The sequence below is a fragment of the Dermochelys coriacea genome, chromosome 2, assembly GCF_009764565.3.
Source record: "Dermochelys coriacea isolate rDerCor1 chromosome 2, rDerCor1.pri.v4, whole genome shotgun sequence".
Taxonomy (NCBI): domain Eukaryota; kingdom Metazoa; phylum Chordata; order Testudines; family Dermochelyidae; genus Dermochelys; species Dermochelys coriacea.
This window is the reverse complement of record NC_050069.1, coordinates 238,298,192-238,319,872: the sequence shown is the minus strand read 5'-3', so window position 1 is coordinate 238,319,872 and position 21,681 is coordinate 238,298,192. Positions and strand designations below refer to the sequence as shown.

Genomic DNA, 21,681 nt, shown 5'->3' with positions numbered 1-21,681 from the left:
GATCCTTTACACTGAAGATTAGAAAGAAGCAATGACTAGCTGTCACCTTGTTGAAACTATCAGAAAGCAAAACTTTTCACAGTAGCTTTTTCCCTTTTATCTGATGCAAGATAGCAGAATTAAGTTATTGTTTTAAAAAGCATTTATTTCTAAATGTAATATAGTTAGGCTTGGAATGATTAGATTTGTTATTAGTAAATGTCAATAAACGGTAATTTAAAACAAACAAACCAAAAAAATATTTCAATTGATAATAATAGAAATTTACAGATAGGCAAAACAAGAAAAAATGATGCTTCAGAACTGCTTTTAGGGTATTGATTTTGTATATTTTGACTTGTAATGTTCACAATTAGCAAATATCCTAAAGCTTGAACATTGTATCTCTCAAGGTCAACTGTCATTAAGTAATTACTGGTTTCAGAGTAGCAGCCGTGTTAGTCTGTATTCGCAAAAAGAAAAGGAGTACTTGTGGCACCTTAGAGACTAACAAATTTATTAGAGCATAAGCTTTCGTGAGCTACATCCGATGAAGTGAGCTGTAGCTCACGAAAGCTTATGCTCTAATAAATTTGTTAGTCTCTAAGGTGCCACAAGTACTCCTTTTCTTTTTAAGTAATTACTGTGACACTCGCAACTGTCCAACCCTGCATAACTTCCCACAACTGTGAAAATAAATTAAAATCAATAAAAAACACTATTATCCACCAAAATGATAAAAAAAATAAAAATCAAATTCTGCCAAGCCTAACTATGATAATCTCACCTGTACAGCACATACATCTTTTTGACACAGTGTGGTCAGGACCCTCTCTTCAGATCTCATTTGAAAGACGCATGCATAGTAAAATGGAGGGGAATCAACAGATCTGTCTGAATAGGACAGGTTTGATATTTTTTATGTAGTCCCAGTTTTAACTAGGTCCGGAGACCGTTCAGGAACCCCTACTCACTCACTGCCAGAAGGCTCATGCTAGTACCATTCTCGGGTACTGGGAAGCAGTGGCTCAGAAGTAATTTAACAAGTTGCACCTAAAACACCGTGGGAGGGGAAGCTGAGAGGGAGCCTGCCTCTGAACAGAAACTGAGGAGACAGCTCGGTAAGAGGGTCCCTCAGGGACAAGCAGGAGGGACGGTAGCCTGACTGTGAGGGGAACAAGGAGGAAGGTCCCAGACAAGGCACAGGAGGCACCTAAATGAGGAGGGGCAGAGGGTAGAGTCCCAACCCTGAGGCAGGCCGTGACCAGGGCCGGGGGGAGGAGCCCGTACCTGGGAGGTGGGGGGGGGGCGCCACCGGCTGAGGGGCCCGGACCCTCCTGTTGAATGTGAACAAGGGAGGGGCCCGGACCTGAAGGGGAGAAGGTCCGGACCAGGGGGCGGCGCGGGCTGTCGCCAGGGCCGGAGAGGAGGAGCCCAGACCTTACAGCCCCCCCCCCCCCCGCAGGCTGTCAACAGGGCCGGGGGCGAGACGCTACCGGAGACCGGCAGCCCCGCACCAGGAGGCCTCGCCGGGCCCCTCGGGAGGGGGGTGGCCAGCCCGGCACCGGGCCCAGTCACGACAAGCCGGCTCGGGAGACTGGCGCCGCCGCCTCACCTGGACTTGCCGACGCCGCTCTCGCCGATAATGAGGATCTTCAGCGTGGTCAGTATGTCCTCGTCCATCCCGAGCGAGCCCGGCCGACCCCAACGCTCGCCTCCTTGCGCAGCCTAGTCTAGTCCGCTCGCGCTCGCGCATGCGCCCTCAACCCTTTTTTGTTTTCTCTTGGCAGCCCCCTCTACGCATGCGCTTTGACCGGCCTCCAGTCGGAGTCCGAATTTCCCAAGTCTCCCTCGCGGCGCAGGCGCCAGAGAACCCTGACGGGAACGTCTCTTGCCGCTTGCGGGCAGGTGCGTTCGGCGGCGCGCTGAGCGGCCCGCTCAGGTCCTCATCGAACAGCGCCGTGCGCTGCGTCACCCGCGCCCGGCCTGGGGCCGTCGGCTGCTGCTCCCGTGGCCCCGGCCTGGGTGCTGCCCGGGGGTATGGCTGCGCTGCGCCTGGGGGATCAGCCTCCCCACCTCTCCCCCCGCAGAAACAAACTCGCGCTAGCTCCGCCCCAGCATGCCAAAAATGGCAGCATGGGTGTTATGACGAGGGTGGCAGCTTGGGCTAGTCACCTGACTCAGACCCAAGAGGGCAAGTGCGTATAAATGTGGACAGGCCCCTTCCATCCTGCTCTCACAGAGCCATTCTGTACTGGATGAAGTTTCAGGGTCCAGCTGAGAAGCAGTTTAGCACCAGGATTCCTTTAAAAGTGAGGAGGGGGTACCTGCCTGTCTTCAGGGTTTCATCTGAAAACTGAGAGTAAATTATTTTCTTGATTTAAAATAAGGCCTAAATTATTCCTTCCCTCCTCAGATTACTTTGATAAATTTGAGGATAAGGGTGGGTGACAAGTCACCCAAGAGGATACTAAATGGAGCTTAGCAAGCAAATCATGGTGAAATGGAGAATGAAACCTCTTCCAAAGAGCTGGGGCACCCATGCTACCCCTCAAAACTGAAATATTCCAGTACGTAACTGGAGCATTTGGTCATCCTAGCCTTACAAACATTAATACTGATGCAACCACTGCTGGAATACTGTATTCAATTTTGTTGTCCTCAGTTCAAGAAGGATGTTGAAAAATTGGAAAGGGTTTAGGGAAAAGCCATGAGAAGGATTAAAGGATTAGAAAACTTGCCTTATAGTGATAGACAGTATTTGGCTCAATCTATTTAGCTTAACAAAGAAAACATTAAGGGGTGACTTGTTTACAGTCTATAAGTACATACATAGCGAACAAATATTTAAAAATGGGCTCTTTAATCTAACAGAGAAAGGTATAACATGATCCAATGACTGGAAGTTAAAGTTAGACAAATTCAGACTGTAAATAAGGTGTACCTTTTAAACAGCGAGGTAGTTCAGTGGAACAATTTACCAAGGATTGTGATGGATTCTCCATCACTGACAATTTTTAAATCACTATCAGATGTTTTCTAAAAGAGATGCTCTAAGTATTATTTGGGGGAAGGTCTATGGCCTGTGTTATACAGGATGTCAGACTAGATGACCACAATGGTTCCATCTGGCCATGGAATCTATGAATATAAATGCATACAAGCTCATATATAAAAGTTACATTGACATGATACAATATTGTACCAGTACCTTTTCTCTACCAACTGTACCTCTTTTCCTATAGAGTATCTTCTTTTCAGGGCCGGTTACAGGTATATCAATAAATGTATTGGTTTCCCAATGTTCTCCATTCACTTCCCCCATCTCCTGTCTCACACATATTGCATATTTTGAGATATCTTTTTTTTCAGGTTAGAATCATAGAATATCAGGGTTGGAAGGGACCCCAGAAGGTCATCTAGTCCAACCCCCTGCTCAAAGCAGGACCAAGTCCCAGTTAAATCATCCTAGCCAGGGCTTTGTCAAGCCTGACCTTAAAAACCTCTAAGGAAGGAGATTCTACCACCTCCCTAGGTAACGCATTCCAGTGTTTCACCACCCTCTTAGTGAAAAAGTTTTTTCCTAATATCCAATCTAAACCTCCCCCATTGCAACTTGAGACCATTACTCCTCGTTCTGTCATCTGCTACCATTGAGAACAGTCTAGAGCCATCCTCTTTGAAACCCCCTTTCAGGTAGTTGAAAGCAGCTATCAAATCCCCCCTCATTCTTCTCTTCTGCAGACTAAACAATCCCAGCTCCCTCAGCCTCTCCTCATAAGTCATGTGCTCTAGACCCCTAATCATTTTTGTTGCCCTTCGCTGTACTCTTTCCAATTTATCCACATCCTTCTTGTAGTGTGGGGCCCAAAACTGGACACAGTACTCCAGATGAGGCCTCACCAGTGTCGAATAGAGGGGAACGATCACGTCCCTCGATCTGCTCGCTATGCCCCTACTTATACATCCCAAAATGCCATTGGCCTTCTTGGCAACAAGGGCACACTGTTGACTCATATCCAGCTTCTCGTCCACTGTCACCCCTAGGTCCTTTTCCGCAGAACTGCTGCCGAGCCATTCGGTCCCTAGTCTGTAGCGGTGCATTGGATTCTTCCATCCTAAGTGCAGGACCCTGCACTTATCCTTATTGAACCTCATTAGATTTCTTTTGGCCCAATCTTCCAATTTGTCTAGGTCCTTCTGTATCCTATCCCTCCCCTCCAGCGTATCTACCACTCCTCCCAGTTTAGTATCATCCGCAAATTTGCTGAGAGTGCAATCCACACATCCTCCAGATCATTTATGAAGATATTGAACAAAACGGGCCCCAGGACCGACCCCTGGGGCACTCCACTTGACACCGGCTGCCAACTAGACATGGAGCCATTGATCACTACCCGTTGAGCCCGACAATCTAGCCAGCTTTCTACCCACCTTATAGTGCATTCATCCAGCCCATACTTCCTTAACTTGCTGACAAGAATGCTGTGGGAGACCGTGTCAAAAGCTTTGCTAAAGTCAAGAAACAATACATCCACTGCTTTCCCTTCATCCACAGAACCAGTAATCTCATCATAAAAGGCGATTAGATTAGTCAGGCATGACCTTCCCTTGGTGAATCCATGCTGACTGTTCCTGATCACTTTCCTCTCCTCTAAGTGCTTCAGGATTGATTCTTTGAGGACCTGCTCCATGATTTTTCCAGGGACTGAGGTGAGGCTGACCGGCCTGTAGTTCCCAGGATCCTCCTTCTTCCCTTTTTTAAAGATGGGCACTACATTAGCCTTTTTCCAGTCATCCGGGACTTCCCCCGTTCGCCACGAGTTTTCAAAGATAATGGCCAAGGGCTCTGCAATCACAGCCGCCAATTCCCTCAGCACTCTCGGATGCAATTCGTCCGGCCCCATGGACTTGTGCACGTCCAGCTTTTCTAAATAGTCCCTAACCACCTCTATCTCTACAGAGGGCTGGCCATCTCTTCCCCATTTTGTGATGCCCAGCACAGCAGTCTGGGAGCTGACCTTGTTAGTGAAAACAGAGGCAAAAAAAGCATTGAGTACATTAGCTTTTTCCACATCCTCTGTCACTAGCTTGCCTCCCTCATTCAGTAAGGGGCCCACACTTTCCTTGGCTTTCTTCTTGTTGCCAACATACCTGAAGAAACCCTTCTTGTTACTCTTGACATCTCTTGCTAGCTGCAGCTCCAGGTGCGATTTGGCCCTCCAGATATCTTTCCTACATGCCCGAGCAATATTTTTATACTCTTCCCTGGTCATATGTCCAACCTTCCACTTCTTGTAAGCTTCTTTTTATGTTTAAGATCCGCTAGGATTTCACCATTAAGCCAAGCTGGTCGCCTGCCATATTTACTATTCTTTCGACTCATCGGGATGGTTTGTCCCTGTAACCTCAACAGGGATTCCTTGAAATACAGCCAGCTCTCCTGGACTCCCTTCCCTTTCATGTTAGTCCCCCAGGGGATCCTGGCCATCTGTTCCCTGAGGGAGTCAAAGTCTGCTTTCCTGAAGTCCAGGGTCCGTATCCTGCTGCTTACCTTTCTTCCCTGCGTCAGGATCCTGAACTCAACCAACTCATGGTCACTGCCTCCCAGATTCCCATCCACTTTTGCTTCCCCCACTAATTCTACCCGGTTTGTGAGCAGCAGGTCAAGAAAAGCGCTCCCCTAGTTGGCTCCCCTAGCACTTGCACCAGGAAATTGTCCCCTACGCTTTCCAAAAACTTCCTGGATTGTCTATGCACCGCTGTATTGCTCTCCCAGCAGATATCAGGAAAATTAAAGTCACCCATGAGAATCAGGGCATGCGATCTAGTAGCTTCCGTGAGTTGCCGGAAGAAAGCCTCATCCACCTCATCCCCCTGGTCCGGTGGTCTATAGCAGACTCCCACCATGACATCATTCTTGTTGCACACACTTCTAAACTTAATCCAGAGACACTCAGGTTTTTCCACAGTTTCGTACCGGAGCTCTGAGCAGTCATACTGCTCCCTTACATACAGTGCTACTCCCCCACCTTTTCTGCCCTGCCTGTCCTTCCTGAACAGTTTATAACCATCCATGACTGTACTCCAGTCATGTGAGTTATCCCACCAAGTCTCTGTTATTCCAATCACGTCATAATTCCTTGACATCACCAGGACCTCCAGTTCTCCCTGCTTGTTTCCAAGGCTTTGTGCATTTGTATATAAGCACTTGAGATAACCTGTTGATCGCCCCTCATTCCCAGTATGAGGCAGGAGCCCTCCCCTCTCAGACATTCCTGCCTGTGCTTCCTCCCGGTATCCCGCTTTCCCACTTACCTCAGGGCTTTGGTCTCCTTCCCCCGGTGAACCTAGTTTAAAGCCCTCCTCACTAGGTTAGCCAGCCTGCTGGCAAAGATGTTCTTCCCTCTCTTCGTAAGATGGAGCCCGTCTCTGCCCAGCACTCCTCCTTCATGGAACACCATCCCATGGTCAAAGAATCCAAAGCCTTCTCTCCGACACCACCTGCGTAGCCATTCGTTGACCTCCACGATTGGACGGTCCCTACCCAGGCCTTTTCCTTCCACGGGGAGGATGGACGAGAACACCACTTGCGCCTCCAACTCCTTTATCCTTCTTCCCAGAGCCACGTAGTCCGCAGTGATCTGCTCAAGGTCATTCTTGGCAGTATCATTGGTGCCCACGTGGAGAAGCAGGAAGGGGTAGCGATCCGAGGGCTTGATGAGTCTCGGCAGTCTCTCCGTCACATCACAAATCTTAGCCCCTGGCAAGCAGCAGACTTCTCGGTTTTCCCGGTCAGGGCGGCAGATAGATGACTCAGTCCCCCGGAGGAGAGAGTCCCCGACCACCATCACCCGCCTTCTCCTCTTGGGAGTGGTGGTCGTGGAACCCCCAACCTCAGGACATCGCATCTCATGCCTCCCAACCAGCGGAGTCTCCTTCCGCTTTCTTCCCCCAGACATGACCCATCCCCCTTCTGGACACACTTGATGACACAAGCCTTCCCCTGGGAGACACTTGATCAGGATAAGAAGTAATGGGTTTAATCTGCAGCAAGGGAGATTTAGGTTAGACATTAGGGGGAACTTTCTAATTTTAAGGATAGGTAAGCACTGGAATAGGCTTCTAAGGGAAGCTGTGGGATCCCTGTAATTAGAGGTTTTTAAGAACAGGTTAGACGAATACCTGTCGGGGATGATCTAGGTATACGTGGTCTCACCTCAGCACCGAGGGCTGGGCTATGTGACCTCTTGAGGTCCCTTTCAGTCCTAAAGTTCTGTAGTTCCCTCAGGGATCCTAACTCCCAATGACTGTACTGTATGAGCACAAAAACAATCATTATCTTACTATTAGATGTTACAGGCACATCCCTTATTTAAACCTATGCAAATAGATTACAATGGCTGTCTATAGTAATATTCTGAGATGTGTTGAAGATGTTATATATTATTATATTATGTATACAAATCCATACAATTTTGGGGCCCTGTGCACTGTGGCAGTTACCCTCCCCCCCCTTCCCTGCTTCTGGAGGGTGGGAGCTCCCGGAGGGTGAGAGAGCAAGCCCTCCCTGCCCTCATCCCACAGCAGCTCCTGGCCAGCCTGGCTCTTCACTCTGATCTGTTGGCTTTCTCCACGTTGTTCAAGAGTGACACTCCCCCTGTGATGTGATGCCCTGCCACATCCCCTTTGTGGTCCTGAGTTGCTTTGTGTGTGGGTGTGGGAGGGTGTTTTTTCCTCCGGTGGTTGGGAGCTCCACTGAGATGGGAACCATATGCCAGTGCACTGAGTGCACATTGGTTAATCCGGGCCTGTTGAAGACTCTTAGCACCTCACAGAATCAGACCTTACATCTCAGTTTCCATTTAAATAAAAAAGTTTCTAGCGGTTTTGCTTTCAAAGGTATCTTTGAAAAAGTAAACTGATCACCAGGATTGAAGGTTTGTTGCTTATTTTCCTGAAAGCCAGTGACAGCCTCTCCACCCCTTTACCTAGAGCTGATCTATGAAAAGCAGGGCCACTGGACTCCTTGACTGATGGCTGCATGGATAAATGCCATGATTTAATGGCATGATTTAATGCTGATGCCACTCTGTGAGGCACTCTGAGTCAACTGTCTGCAGCTGGACTAGCTCCTATGCTGAGCAGAAGATGTAACTTCTAGCCACAAGGATGGGTGACTCAGTAAGGTGAGATGCAATGTAAAGATGGGATTAACAAGAAAGGGTTTTTGCGTTCTAGTCCTGGGTGTGACAGACTCCTTTGACAGTTTTGCCAAATCACTTAACCTTTCTGTTTTAATTGCTACATCCGTAAAATGGGGATAATAAAACTTACCTCAGAGGATGATTAGGTAGTATTTATGTTTAGGTAGAGCAATTGATTAGGTAGTATTTATGCATTTGCTGCGGGCTGCATACAAAACCCTCTGAAGCAGAGGTCCCCAAATTGTGGGGCGTGCCCCTTAGGAGGGATTGAAGGAACGTTCAGGAGGCCCAGGACTTTTCTGGAGTCCTGAGTATAATGCAAATGAGCCTGCTGTGGCTGACCTCTCCTATTTTTATGAAGGAGATTCATGATAATCCTGTTTCTCTCCCTGCTGTCAGCAGCCAGACTGAGCACTGCCTCTCCTGCAGAGATTCACAAGCCTACACATGCTCAGTGCGTTTCCATGACCAGCACAGAGGACTAAGGAGCCAGGCATGTAACATTGAGCAATTAAAGTAAACTGCTCATAGTCAACACACTTTTAAGAGATGGATTACACATTGTTGTGATAATGATAGACAGGAACTGGCTATTTCGTAGGTGGGTAACAGGAAAATTGTGTTGCAGGCCTACCCCAAAATGCTAAGGCTGCTTTTGATAGTGACATCATAACTTTGAACAATTTTCAGGAAAATTCAGTTCTTGCTGGTAGTGAAAATCAACCATTTTTAAGATAATTAAAAAGATAGTCTATAAATGATTAATATAGAGTATCCTGGTTTTGTGCTAAAGGAATTTGGTTACCTTACATAGTGTTCAAGTTTAGTTGCATGCTGTTGAAGGTGGCAAATTTACTCACTAAATTTTAGGCTTTAGTACTCACTTCGCAACTCACCACACTTTGTATCTCAGCTGGAAGATTTTGTAAAAGACTGACCAACTCTCCATTCTATTGAATTCTGTTCAAATACATGGATTAATAATTTAATCCCAACAAGTGCAAGCAGTAGTTTTAAAACTCAAAGCCACTTTTTCAGCATTGTGTCAATAACCTTTCAGCTCAACCAAGAATTGACTTTTGACACTGACTGGATGCACTAAATACACTTTTAAAAAATATCTCTAAAGCTACCATTAAAAAGGTATAAACATAGCAATGCATAAGTGTACCTCTGTTTAGGCATCAATTTCAGCTGTGCATTCATTACATCTTAAAAAGGAGCAAAATATCTCTTATATTTTTAATTACAACGAAAGTACCAACAGTAAAAAGGATGGGGCAACAATCAGTAAAAGATCACAGAAGGACCAATGACACACTGGCTACTTCTGAATGGTAGCCAAATGTCAGTAAGGCAGAGGTGTGCACCTTGTAAGCATACTGAAACAATTAGGGTTGTGATGACATGTCTTTGTTCATAGCAAGTATATTTTTATCCAGTACAGTAATCTTAGAAATATTTTACCTAACGCCATAAAAAAGTAGAAGTTAAAGAAGGGACTATTCATAGAACAGACCAAGATGACAAATCAATTTCACATAGAATATATATGCATGGGTTTTGATGAGTTATAAAAAGAATTAGTAACACATTTCCAAAACTTACTATCTCCACCTCACTGCATTCATTTCGGAAAGGCTAACTCAAGACTTCCTGCAGATTTATAATGGTGGTGGTAGAGCAAGAGATATTTTTCTGAATATAGGAAACTCTTACTTGTGGATGCAGATTAGGCTGGTATGTGTCTGCAAGCAAACCAAATCAAGTAATTTCTTAGAGAGCTATTGTTCTGGGAAAGAAGAGAAATAGACCACTTTTTTAAAAAATAGATTGACCCTGGAATAAAGGTTTTTAAAAGGAGGAAAGTCAGCAATGGGCCTGAGAACAAATACCCTCACTTACCAGTTGGTCTCATGACTTAATAAGGATAATGCAACACCTCACAAGAGCCATTGCCCTCATATGTATCTGCAACATATGGTTCAAAGGCTGCCACAGCATACAAGCCATCTGGTAAGTTAGGAACACAACCAACCAAGTGAAGAGATCCTTTTCTCTTATGGATGTGAGAAAGTGAGCAAGTGACGAGGGCCCATGACACAAGAGGGAATGGGCCATCTGTCTGGCATTGCTGTGTCTGACAGGTTGAGAGTCTGAATGCAGTGCCCCTAAAGTTCAGGGGCTGGATGGTAGGTGTAGAGTAAGCAAGGATGCCTAAGTAATATGAGATATTGTCTCTCTCCTGCAGTTGCAGATAATGCTGCATCCACATATTTCCAGGCTTAGACAGCAAGGACTGGGAATTGGAACCCAAGTTTCTGTGTATTATGTGAAAGGCCAATACTAGATGCCTAGGCTGGCCCAAGTCAGCTGCCATTATTCAATTCTCTCCTATGCCCTTTCATCACTAAGTAGCCATGGCAGCATAACAGCACATATTGTATATCCTTTCTTACATCTTCCCGTATAAAAATTGCAGCAGCGAAGAGTCTTGAAAAGATTTCCTTCAATATAGCTATTGAGTATCTATGTTTTCTGTTTCATCATGTTACTTTTTCATTTATAATATTTTATTAATTTGGGGGCTTATGCTGGAGCATTCCTAGCAGCTGCAACTCCCTTTCAATGGGAAGTGGGGGTGTTCACCCTTCACAAAGAAGTCTATTATAGTTGTAATTATTATAGTGTCTCACAGTTACATAATGCCCTCAATCCCAAAGTGATTTGCAAACTCCTTAGGAATCTTTTTAACAACTGCTTGTTGTGAAGCTATCCCTGTTGTAGAAGACAGCAGCTGTTTAACAGCACACTGCAGTACTGCAGAACCATTTAGGACAGGGAGCAAAGAAAAATACACACCCCTCCCCCACCCCACAAGCACCTGCGGTACTCTCAAGATTTATTTGGGTATTGTACAAGTCATGGACAGGAATTATTTTGTTATTTTATTTACGGCCCGTGACCTGTCCATTACTTTTACTAAAAATACTGTGACTAAAATGTAGCCTTAGTCACAACTAACGTTCAAAGCCTTGTTTTTACATTTTATTTGATGCAAAATACCTACTAATTAAACAATCCTTTTTCACACCATGCTGGGATATTAGTTTACTATTATTTTTAATATTTCTATTGCTTTAGTGTTCAGAGGCCTGCATCAGGATTGGATTCTACTGTGTTTAGGTGCTGTATGGCCACAGGTCTACGTCCTGAAGAGCTGATCCAGAGAGAAAAGCACCATCTATTACGTAGGGAATAATATTGCCTATGCCACCTTGCATTTTCTTGGTGAACTGCTCCTTCAAATACTGACCAGGCTTGACCCTCTTTAACTCATGAGATAAGAACAACCATCTTGGGTCAGACCAAAGGTCCATCTTGCCCAGTATTCTGTCTTCCAATAGTGGCCAATATCAGGTGTCCTACAGGGAATGAACAGAACAGGTAATCAAGTGATCCATGCCCTGTCACCCATTCACATTCCCAGTAACAATCCTGGTGGTGACACAATGTACAGTACTAATTTCAAGAACAACATATGCAATTTCATCTTCTCATAACAACATGTAAGCCAAAATGCTTACAATTAAACCAAGACATTTCTTCTGTATCAGGAGTTTGAATTAGGTGACTGAGTTTTCCTGGCATTGAGAGGATTATACCTATTCCATTTCTGTTATAAGTATATATAGTTACACATACTTTTTTTGTGTCTTGTTAATTTGCAAAGATTACTTTTCCACTGGGTTTCCTGCATCTTGGTAGTATTCCCCCTTGATTCTCTGGATTCAGTTGCTCAATTGTCTGTTTATGAAGCATCTGGTAACTTGAATGCAGTTAGAGTTTTTTAGATTTGCCATTTAGCCTTTGGATAGTCTTCACTATAGTCCCCAGAGTCTTGTATCCTGTTTTTAACTTCTCCTGTTCATATCACATGCCATCCATTGTGTCTGGATAGCTTTTCGATGAGTATTTCAATTATGTGTCAATATGAAGTATTTGTTATGGACTTCAAAAGACTCTGGTTTCCATTTGTCATTTGAGCTTTTTTACATAGAGTGCTTAGAGCATACTGAACTTTGGAAGCACTTTTGCAGATCTTCATGCCTTTGTTTGATCCCTAATTTCTAGGGGACTCTTAAGTATCTTTAGCTATTAGCAATTGTTTTAACAAGATGATTTAAACCTAAACTATTCTTCATGATAATCTGAGCTGGTGAGGCACAGTATGTTCACCAATATAAGTGATTCTAGATTCCACAGTACTGTGATATGAATCATTTCCTGCTGTCTCTAAACTTTTAACAGGCTGATGCCTTCCTCATGCAGAACATTTCCTTATCAACTTTTTGGGTTATATAACATAGCTTTACTGAGATTTGCCAATATATAAATACTCATTCCTATTGTATTTGAACAAATTTGTTTCCAGAATTTTCCATGGGCAATCTATTACCTTATTTTTTAACTTAATTTCAGCTTTGCGGTTGTTCATTTATTTGGAGGCTGTCAAAGATGAAAAAGCACCACTCTGTTATTAATGATCATCATGAGTTATACTAGTTCCAGATTTCGAGCTTGTTCCAGCTTCCATTGAGGTCAATGGGACAAATCTCTGACTTCACTGTCAGCAAGACAAGGCTCTAATCCAGTTTTTTAGTTGCAGTATTGGTTCTGGGTTTACAATACCTCAATATAGAAAAAAACCACAACTGTACAGTGTTTGTGTCTGAAAAGTAATATATACTTGCTGTTGAATGCTCCATATTAGAACAAAAACTCAGTTCTTATTTTTTCCCATGGTGATCTGGATTACTTAGTGGTTTTCTTGTAGAATTACAGATGCCTGTACTTGTTCATGGGGTGGGCTTTTTTTTTTTTTTTTTTAAACATCTGGGTCTACAAACCAGAAATCAGCGAATTTCAGCACCTAACATTCCCAGTATAGAGCTCCTTATTTTCAGTCTCTATCCACTTACACAGTACTTGAGATTCCTCCTATTGAAGCTAATAGAAAATCTCCCAGTGACTTCAACGGGAACAAAAATTTTTTGCACAGTCCACTGTTCTGTCATGATTCATGAATATGAGTATGAATCTGTAATGCAGAGTCCATGCATAGTGATAAGGAATGTACTTATTTGTTTGGAAGAAAATTAGAAAAAAAAATAGTTTAATAAGAGAAATTAATTCATCTATGCAAGCAGGAAAGAGCTAATTCCAGTTCAGAAATGCCACCCACCAAAGCTATGGAAACAGGATATAGAGTTGTAAGCATTACATTCTCAGAATACACTCTAATTGACTGACCTGGGTGCATGAAACAGTTAACCAGCAGCTTCTGAGAAATGATGACCCCTCTTCTAGATGTCACATACATCACAGGGCTCACTGTGATATCACTGGAGTTGGTATAATGAAGTTCACATATTCATGAGATGATATAATCTTCCAGTTTAATTTTAAATTAATTCTGGGGCACATGGCACCTTAGCCTTATTGTCTGGTTTTTCAGCAGTGATGGGAGACTGATGCAATCCAAGTAAGAACAGGATGGTTCTAAAGACTTATTTGTTCAAGAGCGCTGTTCAAAAGACTCTTAATTTGATCACTTGCTAAGAATTATTCAGAATTATTTTTAAAACAGGTATTAATAAATCTTGTGCACTGCTGATTTTCCATTCCTTTTAATTCCAGGAGTAAATCCTGTCCTTTTTGCAATCAATAGGGTCAGAATTTCACCCCATGTAGTTAAATATTGTTTTGGTTTAGCAATAATTCAGTATACCAAAAACCTAAATAAACAGATTGTCCTAATAATTCAAAATTTTCCTGTTGCAGCAAAAGATGTCTAGGAAAAATTTAGCAGCACATGAATTGTATTCTTGTAAAGTTAAGTAATGGATGGATAATATGCAAAATAATAAAAATTCTCATCTTCTGTTAGCGCAGTGAAGATTTATTGCCCCTACAACATTTGGACTTAGTACTTTCTTCTCAAAGCAAAAGGTATGCAAAGTTTCAACAGGTCCAACATGCAAAATAAGTGCTCTGTGGAACTCACCTTTGATCATGCAGGAAAGACTGTGTGAATTACAGACAATATTACTCAGCTCCCAAGCTGAGAGGAATCAGATCTGTGTCTTAATTGTATAATCCTTCTGCCTGAGTATCCATTGGATGGATGGACTTTCTCTATCATCTCATTGCATGCTTCCTTGAAAACCAATAAAATAACGCTGATTTTTCACACTAATTCTGCAAAGTCTTTATTAATACTTGTTTCTCAGTGTGTGGATGGCTCATTGGCAGTATCACAATGCAGCCATCTCTGTGTTATACATTTCACAGTTTCTAAGCCAAGTGTTGGGTCAACTTGCCATTATGTAAACAATGTTCTGCTTAAAAACATTTTTTCTCCATCCCATACCTTTGTATGTCTGCAATCCTACTGTTTGGCACATCACCTTTTGGCACAGCCAGGGTTATATATGTGCTGGTTAAATAATATGACAATTTAGCATCCGTGGACTCAGACTTCAGTCTGCTGAAAAATAGAACATATGTCCATAACTTGTTTCCTATGTATTGAATTGATCAAACCTTTAACTGCCCTTTGGGAGAATTAAGTTAATAGACTAGTATGTGTGTGTATACATACACACACATATATATGCTGTTAAATACACACACACACACACACAATTTCTGTCTGAAAAAGCCTCTCCATTTACTTCCTTCCCAACCTTGCTGTGAGCCCATCTCCTGAAAAGTCTCCTTCCAGCTAAGAGAAGATGGAGGTTTCTTCTCCTATTGCTCATAAACTTCATGCTGAATATAATATGGAGGAGGAGGTAGCTGAAGTGGAATGTGAGACCTGTCCGCTCCCATATACACATCGGGGCTGGGTGCGTTGCCATTGCAGTGCTTTCAGCCTCTGCCATCCTGGGTAGTTCAGAAGTTCTGCTTTGCAGCACAAATCACTGGATCAGATTCTGAGATGAGAGTCTAAAGTGCTTTAACTTACACCTTCTTCCACCCACTCCACATATAAGTTACATCAGCTTAGACTGCCTTAGACTCACACTCACATACTATAATTTACACATCACCTCTGAATTTGGCATCCTGGGCCTGATTATGAACTCACACTGGTATAAATCAGGAGCAACATCAGTGAAGTTAATGATGCTAAAACATTGTAAAATTGGTGTGAGACAAATCAGAAGTAGGTCCACTGAATCTAAGGGAAGGGAAGCTTGTGTAATTTATACGATGAGTTGTACATAAGGGTGATAGCTGGAAAAGTAACTGAAAGAAGGTGTAAGAGTTACTGATTTTCCATCTTATTTTACTGTACTATTAATTATAGCTATTGTTCGTACTGCAGTAACACTTTGGGGCCCCTATCAGAGATCAGGGCCCCAACTCCCATTTTGTGTTAGATTTTTTCCCATCTTGTTGCATAAATAGCAACTATTGCATACTATCTTTGGTTTTTCTTTATGACTTATGGAAGAATAACAAAGGCAAATGCAAAAAGAACATTGCTGTTAAAAATCTAAACTGTGATCCTCTTCTGGAATGATATGGCAATGTAAATGTATGTGGTTATAATTACACTAACCTGCAAAGGTAAAACATGGTTTATGCCTTTTTTTGCTGCTCTATGATGTATATAAAGTCCTGACAGGTCTAAAAATAGCATTGGGATGAAGATGTTTCTATATATTTCTTACCTTAGAAATATCAGGAATGTTCATTCTAACTTTCCATGTTTTTTATTTTCTGTATTTGAGGACACAGATTTGAATTGGGAGATTTCTCAGCCCTTAATTAGGTCCTAATCCTGTCCCAAAGAAGTCAATGGGAATTTTAGCATTGGCGTCAATAGGAGTAGGATCAAGCACTTCATGACTGGAGAGTCCAATCTTTACAAACAAAGCCTTTCTTCCACTATTTATAGCAATATTTATATATTGTTTAAACTCCCTTTTTGTCTTTGTTTCTGCACTAGTTTGGTACGTGTGATGTTATAAAACTACTAGTTCTCCAGTTGTCCAGAGACTCTTCCAGGAAAAACAGGACAGAGATGCAGAAAACAGTCAAAAAAAACCCCAAACCACCCAACCCTTCCAAGTCTTCATTACACATCATAAAGGGGGTGGGGAGTAAGGGTAGAAGGGTAAAGACACAATCCCCTTTTATTTGCTTGATTTGTTTTTTCAGGTCACCTTTAAAGCAGCTAAAGTGGTGGTTTGTTGGTCTAGTGGCTACACGTTGCACTGTCATATACGGATCTAGGTTTTGTTCCTGAACCCCTAAGCTTGCATGTGCTAACCCTGACTGGAGGCTGTGCCTTGCTCATCTCTAATGTGTCTTTCTTGCAACACCTGGAGTGATTCTGATAAGGTCCAGAGGGAGTCTCCCCCAGCCCTCTTTGACAGAAGGGATGGTTGACATGATTCAAGGCCATCAGTGGTTGGAAGATGTATATTATGAAAACAGTGGGAACACGGGGTCTCAAATAAATAAAAGGTCTCTGGGAAATATAGAGTAGGTAGAGATGGCTGAGATTTTTGACAGAAAAATGTTCCCATCAAAAACAGAATTTTAATGAAAGTAAGATTTGTCACCAGAAAACGTGCTTTAATTATATTTTTCCTATGGGAAATTTGTAAATGAAAATTTTCATTTAGTTTTAAAAAGTGAAAAATTTATTTCAGTTTTTGAAAGTCACCTTTTAAAAATATTTCTCTTTACAATTTTTGCTTTTTTGTCACTTAAAGCAACAGAGTGAATGATGCAGGGAAAGGATTCCCTTTTTGCCCCCCCTGTTTGGAGGGGTTTTTCCCCCCTCACCGATTGACTTTTTCTATGCTGTTGCTTTTCAAAAATTTCCCAATATTTACAAAGTTAGAGGGGAAGAGTTAAGTTGGAGAAGTTTTGAAAAGTTCAAGTAGAAAAGGAATAAATGGCTGGAGGGAGCAATACCCTGGACAGTATTCATTTTATTTCATGCAGTGGAAATATAAAAAAGAAAAAAGACATTAAAAAAAGAGAGAGCGCAAAACCAGGTAGAAAGGAGAAAAAATAATTTTAAAAAATTGAAAATTCAAAAAAAATAAATAAATTGCACCATTTCAGACTCCTCAAATGGAAATGACATCCCAATTGTTCATGAAATTGTTTTCTAGTGTTTCAATCAGCTCTAATAAGGGGCTTGATTTATGACTGTGTTCCAGTCTTATGTCAGTTGAATTCCATGGACATCACTGGACTTTCACTGATATAAAACTGAAGTAATCCAGTTTTGATTCTGACCCAGCAACTTGGAGTTTAAATGTTATGGAGTATATTTTCAGTTAGCCAAAGATCTAGTCACTGCCGTTGGAGTAATTTGCACTTGCAGTTATCCACAAACAAGATGAACCATGGGAGTACATATAAGTAGCTATACTTGTAACTGAATTGTAGGTACAAAAATGTGGGTGTAACATGTGCCTTTAGACGGGAGGCCACTGTCTTGAAAATTTCACAGCTTCTAATGATCCCTAGGGAGGAATATTTGCATTTGTAAACAAATGATCTTCCAAACACTGGCCACCTATGAACCTTTCATATGGAAGTTGTACAGAGAAATTCCTCTTTCCTGGTGGCTTTCATACAAAAATGTCAGAGCTTGTTCCTCTTCCATAGCTTTAAAAAAAAAAAAATATGTTAAGAATGGGCTCACTGAACCCTTTGGGAAATACCATTTTTAGCGCAGAATTTAGTTTCGTATGGCACCTCCCATATGGGAGATATCCCAAAGTACTTTAGAGAGCATTAAATTACAGAGATACCAGACATGCATTGACGAGACAAACGAAAGCCATTATGCACTCAGCAAGACTTCATGCAGAATGTTGGATATTAGAAACTTGTTTTATTGAAGGGAGGAGGGGGAGAAATGTTGTCATCAACCATGACATCTGGTTTAGGCAGTTCCCTCCCCCCCCTTTTTTTTTTTTAAAAGGACCGTGAAATATTTTACTTCTACTAGCCACCAAAAGTAGGCAGATGGGACTTTAGTGTAACCTTTCATCTACAGGAGGACACTTCTAATAATACAAAAAAAAAAAATAAATGTTTTGTATATCTATAGCACCTTTCCAAAATTTGCATTTACACACACGTGCTCAATAGCCAGCATTTGCACAAACAAAGAGGTTTGGGTGCATCTTTAGAGGTTGCCTTTAAGATATACATTATAATGTGAATCGTTAAAAATTAAAATGGATAAAGAAAGCTACAAGTATTACTAGAAAAAATCTCGACTGGTATTTGAAAAAACAATGGCTTTGCTTCTAAGTAAGAAACAAATGGGTGGATATGCTGTGTCAATTATAACCTCAAAGTTTGCAGTGAAACAGAACTTAGGGCTCAGTCCTGTAACTCATATTCAGGTGCACTGCCCCATCCATTTTAGTGTGCTGTCTCTTATAGGCTATGAGTCCTTAATGGATAATGGACATAGAATAAGCATCTAACCCAAAGATATCTAACTCAGCTGATCAGACACATTTACTGATTACCATCCTTTCAATTTCACTCTGTGCCCTATTTCAATAAAATACGATGCACTGGATATGAAACATAGGACTTTGTGAACAGAGAAAGCAGAAGGACCTGCATTAGATTGGTCTTGTGTCTTCCTGTGTTCCTGAATGTTACTGTGAGAAAATATTAAATGAAAGGCACAATGGGAGGTATCAAAACTTTGAAATGAACTACAGCATGGAAGCGAATATCTCGTCACTAATAGAACATTCACACAAAGAGCTGGGGAAAAACAACTGAAAGCACACACAATAACATGTAGAATAAGAGGATGTAGATGGAAGAAAGTGATGCCAAATCTGTACAATTACGTTTTTGTCTGTCCTTGATTTTTAGAATTTTCTTATTCAGCAGAGTCCAGTTCATATTTACTTTGTTTTCAAGTCTGGAATACTGTGCATTTCACTCTAATTGTCTTCTCTATTCTAAATGTTTATACAGTGTGATTTACTACAATGTGGCTGCGTAATTATGTTGATGATTAGATAAAACATTTTTGACATGAAAGGAAACCAGTAGTTAATAATGTTTTCCATCTGTTTGGTAAAACCTCACTTTTTTTTTTTTAAACAAAAACAAAAATGAGCCCTTCACAAGTAGCAGCATCCAAGGCAACACCTATGCAAGTACATGACAGAAATATAAATCCTAATGAATTCATTCTGATCATTTTACACATTTTGGAAAGCGTTACCATCTGTTTTGTAGATAAATATTACTGTAATTAGTGTCAGCACATGTTTACATTATATCATTCCCAGAGTCTTATTTTAAAGTTAAGACCCTGATTTTTTTTTTTTTACCAGGAAGAATAAAGATGTATTTTAAGGTATTGGCAGGAAATACATTGTAATTAGGATAAAATGAGTGTATTTAGAATCATAGAATCATAGAATATCAGGGTTTGAAGGGACCCCAGAAGGTCATCTAGTCCAACCCCCTGCTCAAAGCAGGACCAAGTCCCAGTTAAATCATCCCAGCCAGGGCTTTGTCAAGCCTGACCTTAAAAACCTCTAAGGAAGGAGATTCTACCACCTCCCTAGGTAACGCATTCCAGTGTTTCACCACCCTCTTAGTGAAAAAGTTTTTCCTAATATCCAATCTAAACCTCCCCCATTGCAACTTGAGACCATTACTCCTCGTTCTGTCATCTGCTACCATTGAGAACAGTCTAGAGCCATCCTCTTTGAAACCCCCTTTCAGGTAGTTGAAAGCAGCTATCAAATCCCCCCTCATTCTTCTCTTCTGCAGACTAAACAATCCCAGCTCCCTCAGCCTCTCCTCATAAGTCATGTGCTCTAGACCCCTAATCATTTTCGTTGCCCTTCGTTGTACTCTTTCCAATTTATCCACATCCTTCCTGTAGTGTGGGGCCCAAAACTGGACACAGTACTCCAGATGAGGCCTCACCAGTGTCGAATAGAGGGGAACGATCACGTCCCTCGATCTGCTCGCTATGCCCCTACTTATACATCCCAAAATGCCATTGGCCTTCTTGGCAACAAGGGCACACTGCTGAATCATATCCAGCTTCTCGTCCACTGTCACCCCTAGGTCCTTTTCCGCAGAACTGCTGCCGAGCCATTCGGTCCCTAGTCTGTAGTGGTGCATTGGATTCTTCCATCCTAAGTGCAGGACCCTGCACTTATCCTTATTGAACCTCATTAGATTACTTTTGGCCCAATCCTCCAATTTGTCTAGGATTGTCTAATTTCAATAATGGCTTCTTTTTTGGAGAACTTAAGAGCATTTAATGCTCCTGCTCTTCATTCCGGGTCAAATACTGGGTCACTGCCTGCATGTGAAAGGCCCCAAAGATATTTAAAAATAGCAAGCCAGCTGCATAGGGGATGTAGCAACAATGAGTACCCTACACCCTTGAGATTTCTGTTGCAGGTCTCTGCAGAATCCCCACGTTGAATGAGGACTTAAGGTTTGATCATGCAAAATGTTGAGCACTTGGGGTCTGATCTAGTAAAGCCTGTAAGCATATGCCTAAAGTTTAAATGCACAGGGCCTGAACACTCAGCATTCTGTAGGGTCAAGCTGATAGTGACCAGGCCACATGTGCTAATCTTCCCTATGGCCTTTAGTAGTGGCCTGGCTATGCATGCAGCCTGTTTTTGTGGCTGAGGATTTTGCCCCTCAGTCCCCACAATATTCCAACAAAAGCAAAATCCTTTTATGTCAACTTTTCTCCTTCTCCATCAGAAATGCCAGAAAATATATCTGACACCAGACAGACCCCTGAAATTAGCTGGACACTTATTTAGAACTTCTGTATCTGATGTGCCAGACAAAATGCTCTAAAGGCCTGATCCAAAGCCCACTGAAGTCAATTGAGAGACTCCTGTTGTCTTCAGTCGGCACTGAATCACGATCCAGATGCATTTATAGATCCAGAAATATGTTCCAGATGCACAAACCCTAATCTGACAATACTTAAACATAACCGTTATTTTTCCTCATTATAGCAATAACTTTCTCTAGCCCAGATAAAGTAAGTCACCACTGAAATTTTCTTGTCCCGCTCCTGATATTTCTTGCGCCTGCAGAAGGCCCTGGTATTTGAAAATCTTTGCTGGGTGACAGAGATTGATGGAATTTTGTTTCCAATAAGGTTTCAGTTACATCTCTTTTTCCTCCAGTAGATTGTATGCTACCAGTCCCACTTTTCATACCCAGCACACTGATATTGAGCATTTAGCACTAGTATCTCCGCTTTTCTTAACAGGCAGTTATTTTGTGTTCTACAGGAGCTGCAGCACATACTGCCTTGGCTGGAGGTAGGTGAGATTTAAGTTTTTCTGAAGAGGCTTAAATCTACTATCACTGCTTTTGTCTGTACATGACTAGCAGCCAATACATTTTCCAGGATGGTTTTCCTCAT

At 42.1% G+C, this 21,681-nt stretch overlaps 1 protein-coding gene and 1 long non-coding RNA gene across 3 annotated transcripts in view; one reads left to right on the top strand and one right to left on the bottom strand.

The window, feature by feature from the left end:
- Positions 1–1,815, bottom strand: part of RAB18 (RAB18, member RAS oncogene family) — a 32,461-nt gene extending 30,646 nt beyond the window's left edge. The window contains exon 1 of the mRNA XM_038390483.2: positions 1,595–1,815. Within this exon, the coding sequence (XP_038246411.1) occupies positions 1,595–1,662 (68 nt within the window). The 5' untranslated portion in view covers positions 1,663–1,815. The remainder of the gene's footprint in view (positions 1–1,594) is intronic.
- Positions 1,767–19,298, top strand: LOC122459027. Of its 2 annotated transcripts, none has more exons than XR_006279446.1 (3): positions 1,767–1,891; positions 6,938–7,012; positions 7,975–19,298. It is a non-coding gene; the product is annotated as an uncharacterized LOC122459027 (long non-coding RNA). The 2 variants fall into 2 exon arrangements; XR_006279445.1 differs by having other exon boundaries at positions 6,938–7,084.
- The last annotated feature ends 2,383 nt before the right edge of the window (positions 19,299–21,681 follow it).